The 7,819-nt window shown below is 32.2% G+C and overlaps 1 protein-coding gene across 1 annotated transcript; it reads left to right on the plus strand.

Annotated features, from left to right (window-relative positions):
• Positions 1-6,412: 6,412 nt before the first annotated feature.
• LOC125219338 (ethylene-responsive transcription factor ERF039-like) lies at positions 6,413-7,230 on the plus strand. Its single transcript, XM_048121286.1, has one exon. The coding sequence runs from the start codon at positions 6,417-6,419 to the stop codon at positions 7,038-7,040; it is 624 nt and encodes a 207-aa protein (XP_047977243.1). The 5' UTR covers positions 6,413-6,416; the 3' UTR covers positions 7,041-7,230.
• The last annotated feature ends 589 nt before the right edge of the window (positions 7,231-7,819 follow it).

Below are 7,819 nucleotides of genomic sequence, written 5' to 3' on the forward strand. Positions count from 1 at the left end.
TTATTGCAATCGAACAAAAGCTAAATAGAATAGCTCTTATTTTTCCATCATGATTATTATTTTTCTGTACTTCTTCAATTCAACTGAATATTATATTAAACAACAAAAATTAATAGTTTTAATCAATATTTATAGTGTCATGAATTAATAGTTTTAATTAAAAAAATTTATTGATATTTAAAAATCAAAATTAAAATTTAATTTTGTAAAATTAAATTTAATGTTGAAATAAAGAAACAAAGTGAAGGATGACAAAAATGAAGAAGAAAGATAATTTTGAAATAATACCAGATTTAGTATATAACTGAAATAATATCAGATTTAAAATGTTAAAAGTGTAAAAAGACAAAATTGCCTAAACCCCCCAAAAGGACATTTTCGTCTCGAAACAGTGCAAAATGACCGTTTTTTTATATAAACCCTTAATTAGTTTAGGGACTATTGGTGATATTTTTAAAGTTCAGGGACCATTTTCGAGATAAATTCATAGTTCAGAGACCATTTTTGAAGTTGACTCTTGCTAAAAATACTCCGTACCGCTAAAACTCAATGCCTTTTGTAAAATATAATCCTGAAAATTGTGAAAAGATAGGATATGTAAATTAGGTAATTGCTAAAAGAAATAAGTAATTGACAGTCTGCTAAAAGCCTAAAACTCAATTTATTTTGTAAAATATGCCATCCAATTTAAGTGTAATTCACAAGGTATTGTTATCTGTCAGTTTCAGGCAGTATATTTGAATTCCCAATTACTTTGATCTCAAACAAATTTATATGCATATATGTATGTACTTCATTTCAAATTCCTTTGTCTAACTACACATACTAGTTTTATAGGGAGTAGTTTTAAATTTTGTTATCACAAATAACAGTTTGCTATTTGAGAATTCGCGATTCCTTAATTATATGAAGTAAATTTTGTTACGTACACGATTTAGTATTCTAAAGATAAGAAAAGTAATTAGTTCCGCCTAATTCTAAATTTCTAATGGACACTGTTTTTATTTACTTTAATAGACACATTTCCTATTTGACAGAAATTTATACAAAGATAATAGTATGTGATTGTCTATTATTAAAAATGGATCAAATAGAATGAGACATCTCTGATGATAAAATGCATCCCGCGAGGAGTATTAACCAATCATTCCGCTAAAATGTTGTACGATCTTCGAATCGCAACTTATCACTCATCGTTTCAAAACAAGTAATGGACAAAATTCACTACTCCCTCCGTTCCGCTAACATGACACATTTTTTGACCGACACGGGATTTTAGGAGCTACTATTAGTTAATGTGTTCAGTTGGGAAGAAAAAAAAGTGAATGTAAGTATTAAAATAGGGAGAGAAAGAAAGATGAATATTTTAATAGATATGAAAAAAAGTGGTTTGGTATATTAATAGTGATACAAAGTTTCCAAAAAATGAAACGTGTCATCTTATATGAGACAAACTAAAAAGGAAAACGTGCCACCTTAACTGAGATGAAGAGAGTATAGTAATTTGTTGAGTTTTAATATAAAAATGGTATGATACGAGAGATAGAGAAAAATGATGGGCCATATTACAATAATGAAAGATGACTAATTTTTGTGAATTACTATTGGTTGTGGACATATGCAATATATTTATGGCAAAAGGTACTCCCTCTCCCTCTGTCCCCAAAGATAATGAACTATTTCTTTTTTCGTTCGTTCCTGAAAAATATAAATTTTCTAGTTTTGGAAATTCAAACAACATATTACTCGTATACATCATTTTATTTATAACTTATACCATTATGATTAACAACTTATACCATTACAATAGTGTTGACCCCACTCTCCACTAACATTATTTTCACTACCCCCTCTCTCTCTCTTACTTTTCCTCTTATTTGTTAAAACTCGTGTCGAACTCATTGTTCATACTCTTTGTGGACGGGGGACGGACAGAGTATCATATTCATTTCTAAACCACTTCTTATATCATAACTAAGACGGGATATCGGTCATTGGATGTGAATTTTAAACTTTCTTGAGTGTGACACGTGACAACACTGCATATTTAGTTTGAGACGATATGGGGCATTTATGAAATTTGTGTTGTGTTGAAGCATGCTTCATTATTGTGCAAAAATATAGTAGTTTGTTGCGTTAGGCTACTCAAACTCTATATTAGTATAATATTGTTTATTACGAAATGCAAGCGCAATATCTATCTATCCATGGTGGTGATGATTAGGAGTGCATGCATCTGGAATAACTAATTGGTCTTAGCTCCCGTAAATTGAACGCAATAAAAATACAAGGAATTCCAAATATAGTGCCAATATATGTTTGTCGACTGCAACATTGCACACGAAGCTTCCATACTCAAAAGACAAGACGCAAAGAGAAGAGCCCACTAAAAAGGAATTTTATCCCATATATCTAATCTACCTTTTATTTTTCTACATGCATATTTGTCTCTTCCTATGACATACTTCTACTAGTAGTAAACCAAGTCACGCGATTTCGTCATCCAAACTTTAAATTCGTCTTATTGCGTGTACTATAAGTTGACTGAGGTAAACTAATTTTGTCTCATCGTTTGAGGTGTTAATCCGAAAAAGATCTCATCGTGTATGTAATTATCCTTTAGTACCCAGTTGTTTCATTTTAGGAATAAATTGTCATGCAAAAAGGAAATTATAGCAATTGAAATATTGGTATGATAGCTAAAATTATGTCGATTGAGTAATCAGTGTATAATTATAAACGATCAATACTCCCTCCGTCCTAAAAAAATAGACAAATTGGTATATAACGCGAGTTTTAATGTGTAAATTGATAAAATAAGAGATAGATGAGAAAAAATAAGAGAGAAAAGAAAAAAAAATAGTGGAAGTAGTGTTATTGGATTGAGCTCCATATTATTAGTATTGTGTAATTGGTTTAAAAAAATCATAATTAGACTTGATCTAATTTCGAAAAATGACCTAAAATGGTAAAATTAGTACTCCCTCTGTCCCATTAAAAATGCAACGTTTTCCTTTTTTGGTTGTCCCATTAAAAATGAAACGTTTCCTAAAATGGAAACAACTCCATCTCTACTTTTTCATCTCTCTTACTTTACTCTCTCTTCATTAACTCACAAAACAACACTACATAAAATCCCGTGCCGATTTCCAAATGTTGCATTTAAAGTGGGACGGAGGGAGTATATTTTTTTAGGACGGGTGAGAATGTTATAATCAATGTATTGTCACGTCGATATTTTAATCACCAGAAACTTTTCATTATCATTTTATTCCTAAAACTGAAAGTATGAGTACAAAGATGTAGTATACTAATTATAGTTTACATGGAGGTTTGTGTTAAAATGACAACACCTCTTAAAGTGACACCGTGACACCACATATACAACAATATTATAAACGCTACACAGCAATCTGTAGATTGCTGTATAGCGTGTTGGATATTGCTGGCTGAGAAAAATTGTTGTATAGTGTAAAACATATTGCTGACCGTCTTTTTTAGGTTTTTTTGTCACATGCAGCTTATTATTCGCCCACGTGTACAAATGATTGGTTAGGAATTGTGGTATGGTGTATTTTAAGAGGTGTTGGCACCCTAACACTCCCCTTTATAGGGATCATAATATTTATACTGAATAAAACTGTGATAGAAATTATGGTTAAAAAACAAAAATTATGTTAAAATTTGGTAAATAAGATTAAAACTATGATTAAAAATATATGCGATATTTCGATACATTAGACTAATTTATAAATTATTTTGTAAAATTATTTTATTATCTCATAAAAAGTAATAATTTTTTTTGAATTTTATAAGAAAAGAAAAATATAGAAACCACCAACCCACCATATCAAAGGACTTACTCTAGTTCTCTACTAGTCTTCCCAACCACCCACTCACTTTAAACTCTCTCTTGCTGCTTCCGGCCAACCTCTCCTAAATTTCTGGCATATTTCTCCTAGGTTTGTGTATTTTAGTTTCTATATAATCAGTATTTAGGTTTTTATTGTTCAGGTTAAATATTGTATGGATTTTAAAGTTAATATTTTTTAAGATTGATTGTAACCTGCATACATTTATCCAACTTATCAACCCTTTTAAAATAGATTGCAAACTGTATATTTATTGTTCTTATTTATCAATGTTCATTATATTCAATTGAAAAAAGAATTACATTAATGACGGAGTAGAAGATACGGAAGATATGAAATGATTAAGACGTCCGACGATATAAAACTTAAAGTTCCACAAAAATTCCAAGAGTTAAAGTATTTTCCGTTCCACTATAATTATAGTGTTCCCATAATAAAACGTAAAAGAAATTCTCAAAAATTCCAAAAGCTAAAATGTAAGAAATTTCCTTAAATTATTTATTTATTTAAGGATAAAATAGACAACCAAATTAATTTGTTGATGAGGTTAATCACTTTTCATTGTTAAACTTATAAACATCCCATATATCCTTGACTATGAATTTTGTTGCTTGTTATGTATTGATCTATTAATTGATGATATTTTCTAGTGGCACGTTATAGACGAGTTGTTGTGATGCGGCAGTCGATTGAGTAGCGTGTTATGGAAAGAATCCGCAACAATAACACGGACGGTTTATTTTCTTAAATTTGTGTCCAAAATAATCGCTTCAACTAACGTTAGACGAACGGAGTATGATTCTCAGCCTCCTTCTCACATTCTTATTTTACGCATAACATGTTTAACTATAGAATGAGAATTTTTAGACTTTATAGTAATTCATATTTTCAAATTTGATATTTTGCTGGTATAAGTTTAACATAAAACAATGCTTTTTAGACTTTAATAAAAAAGAAAAATTACTAGATCTCTTGAAAATAAATCCAGCGAAGTTAGGGTATAGTGAAGTGTAAAGCCCATTTAGAACTTGGCCCAAGAAATGGAGCCCACGTAGCTCATTTGAGCTAGAGTTGTAGTAGTAACATGCAAATGGCAACGGCGAAACTTGAAAAGAAAAGAAATGGAATGGAATGGAATGGGGAAATGGAAAGGAAGTAAGTAGAGCTGTCGCGCAGTTGAAGGTTCACCGGTCAATTCGGGTTGGGGCATCGAGGTCTTGAAAAGGGGATACACTAGTAATGAGAGAGAGATATGCTCGTAATGGTATCATGCACCATCTTATGTCTGGTTAGCGTTGTTTAGGTGATGTTTTATGCTTCCCCTTTCCTTTTCTTGTATGCAAATCTCTGGTGGTACGGTGGTGGCAGCGGCAGACAATTGGGAAAGTGAAAATGAACGCTTTAATTTGTTGTTGAAAATGCAATCCAGATATGATGACTTTTGTATATGATTCCACATTCCTTAAAGAATATTAATCATGTTTTGTTTGGAAATCTATGTCAAGTAATATTGATTTGCAAATCTTATGAGCTGCAAATGCATCATTCAAAATGTCTACTCATATTCTTAATTCTTGTAGCCCACTTGATCAATCAAAAATCAAAATATTACTATTGACTATCAAATATCAATACTCTTTCCAAATCCAACATCATATATACTCCTATGTGTAGTCAACTTTTTTTTATCCAAGTGGAAATCAGCTTTGAGGGTGGTGGGAGTGGGATGATTGTAAAACCAGTAAATGTAATTATAGCATGTTGAAACTACATTCTAAATATAGTTATAGGGATTAGGGAGCATGCGGTTTTTCTTTGTAGGGATACAATTTCCCACGATTTCTAAACCGCCCATATTTTGAAGGGAAAATCACATATTAGTACTCCAATTATTGATCTTTTATGGAGGATAATCTAATTATATATGTCATCCTCATCAAGATTACCCTGATGTAGCATTATTCGTGGATATTGTTTAATACTGCTACATGATTGATTATATACAAAGTCTCTATTTATTCAAAGTAATATTTTATATATCCGCAGACTACGAATAGACGTGATAACGTATTTTCTTTTTTCTTAAGACACAGAATTATGTGAGATATTCCCAACAGTACTCCAAAAGGTCAATATTGGACAAAGAACTTATGCCAAATTTTGCAAAAGTTTTCAAAAAATCATGTACTATATTTGATTGAGTTCATAAAATATCAAAATTTTGGTATAGTTTGTACATTTATATATGAATTCATGAAACTAGAATTTTTATATATTTGTTAAATTTTTTAGTGTTTGTAAAATTAATTGATTTATATGACGTTTGTGTTTTTTGGTGTCACATGGATACGTAGCGTATTGATTTTCGATTGTAAATTATAATGGCTTAATATTTGCTTAGTGTGTGGTTTTGGCGTCTTATGCTTCCCCTTTTATTGTTCATCATACATTATATATTTATATATATATACAAAAGAATCTCATAAACCTACCTCACTATCTTATTCATATACCATTCTATTCCACTTCCACACTTCATTTCCAATGGCAAAAATAATCACTATCAATTCTCTACCATTTTCTGCCGCGGCCTCCGCCTCGTCTTCGGGTGGCTCGGCCTCGCCTTCCACTAGCTCCCTCTCCTCCAATTCTTCATTCTCCGACAAGACAAAAAACTCAACATTTCCTCAAGAAAACACAAGCAAAGATGCAAAAAAAGTTTGTGGCTCGTACCGCGGCGTGAGGAAGCGGAGCTGGGGCAAATGGGTCAGCGAAATCCGAGAGCCGAGAAAGAAGTCAAGAATATGGCTCGGAACCTATCCCACGGCTGAGATGGCAGCTCGGGCGCACGATGTGGCGGCTCTAGCCATTAAAGGCCATTCAGCCGTCTTGAACTTCCCCGGCTTGGCTCACGAACTGCCCCGCCCAGCTTCTGCCGTAGCTAAGGACATCCAAGCCGCGGCTGCAAAGGCCGCCGCTTTGTCTTCCACCAGCGCCGAAGCCGAACCGAATTTGGCGTCGGCTACAACGGCTCATGACGAAGACGACGCATTTTCCGACTTGCCAGATTTGACCCTGGCTAGCTCGGACTTGGCTTCTTCGTGGCAGCTGGCTGGAGCCGATATTGGAATATTCTGGCGGCAAGAGCCGTTTTTGTGGGAATGCTAACTGTTTCAACTTCTAATTTTTTCTTTTCTTTTTCTTTTTATTTTACAAATTTGAGTTTGATGTATTCGAAAACCAGCTCAACTTTATGATACAATGTACTATAATTGTTGTGTAATTATTAAGTATATACAGTATATAGTTTGAAAGGTGTGATCAATCAAAATTTTTAATGAATATTTCTCGTTTGATTGATCGAACTTTAAGTATGAGCCAACTAAAGTTACTAAACTGTCTTGCACTTTGTTGTTAACTTTATAATTTGGTTGATGACTTGATGTGTAGCTTCATCAAACAACTACGTATTGTAATAACGCACGATCTATATTGCATCTAATGAACCAATGATTTGTTATACATCCAAGAAATATTTTATATATACTCCGTCTCAATGTAAGTGGAACATTTATTATTCAATGTGAGACTTTATGCAACATAGTATTATTTTGTGTGTTAAGTAAACAGAGAAAAATAAAAAATAATAATGATGCTTCTATTTTAAAAAAATGTATCTTTTAGAGTGGGACATCTCAGAATGTATATGAATACATGCAATACTCGGGTGAGATTTCAATGATTTGGACACAAATTGTGATGATCTATAACACTACTTAACACAATAAGATAATTCTCACTTAAAATTCATTATTTTACAATTCCAAATCTATCCTTGTGTTTCCTTTTAAGGGTACTGTGTGTCTTTTGACTTGATTCAAAGATTCCAACGACACACTATTTTAGAGGTGCTCGCTATTAATTAATTTTCTGTTAATTCATACTTT

Source organism: Salvia hispanica, chromosome 4 (genome assembly GCF_023119035.1).
Source record: "Salvia hispanica cultivar TCC Black 2014 chromosome 4, UniMelb_Shisp_WGS_1.0, whole genome shotgun sequence".
In the NCBI taxonomy this organism is placed as follows: Eukaryota; Viridiplantae; Streptophyta; class Magnoliopsida; order Lamiales; family Lamiaceae; genus Salvia; species Salvia hispanica.

Coding starts and splice junctions, on each gene's coding strand:
- LOC125219338 (XM_048121286.1), top strand. CDS start 6,417: ATGGCAAAAATAATCACTATCAATTCTCTACCATTTTCTGCCGCGGCC.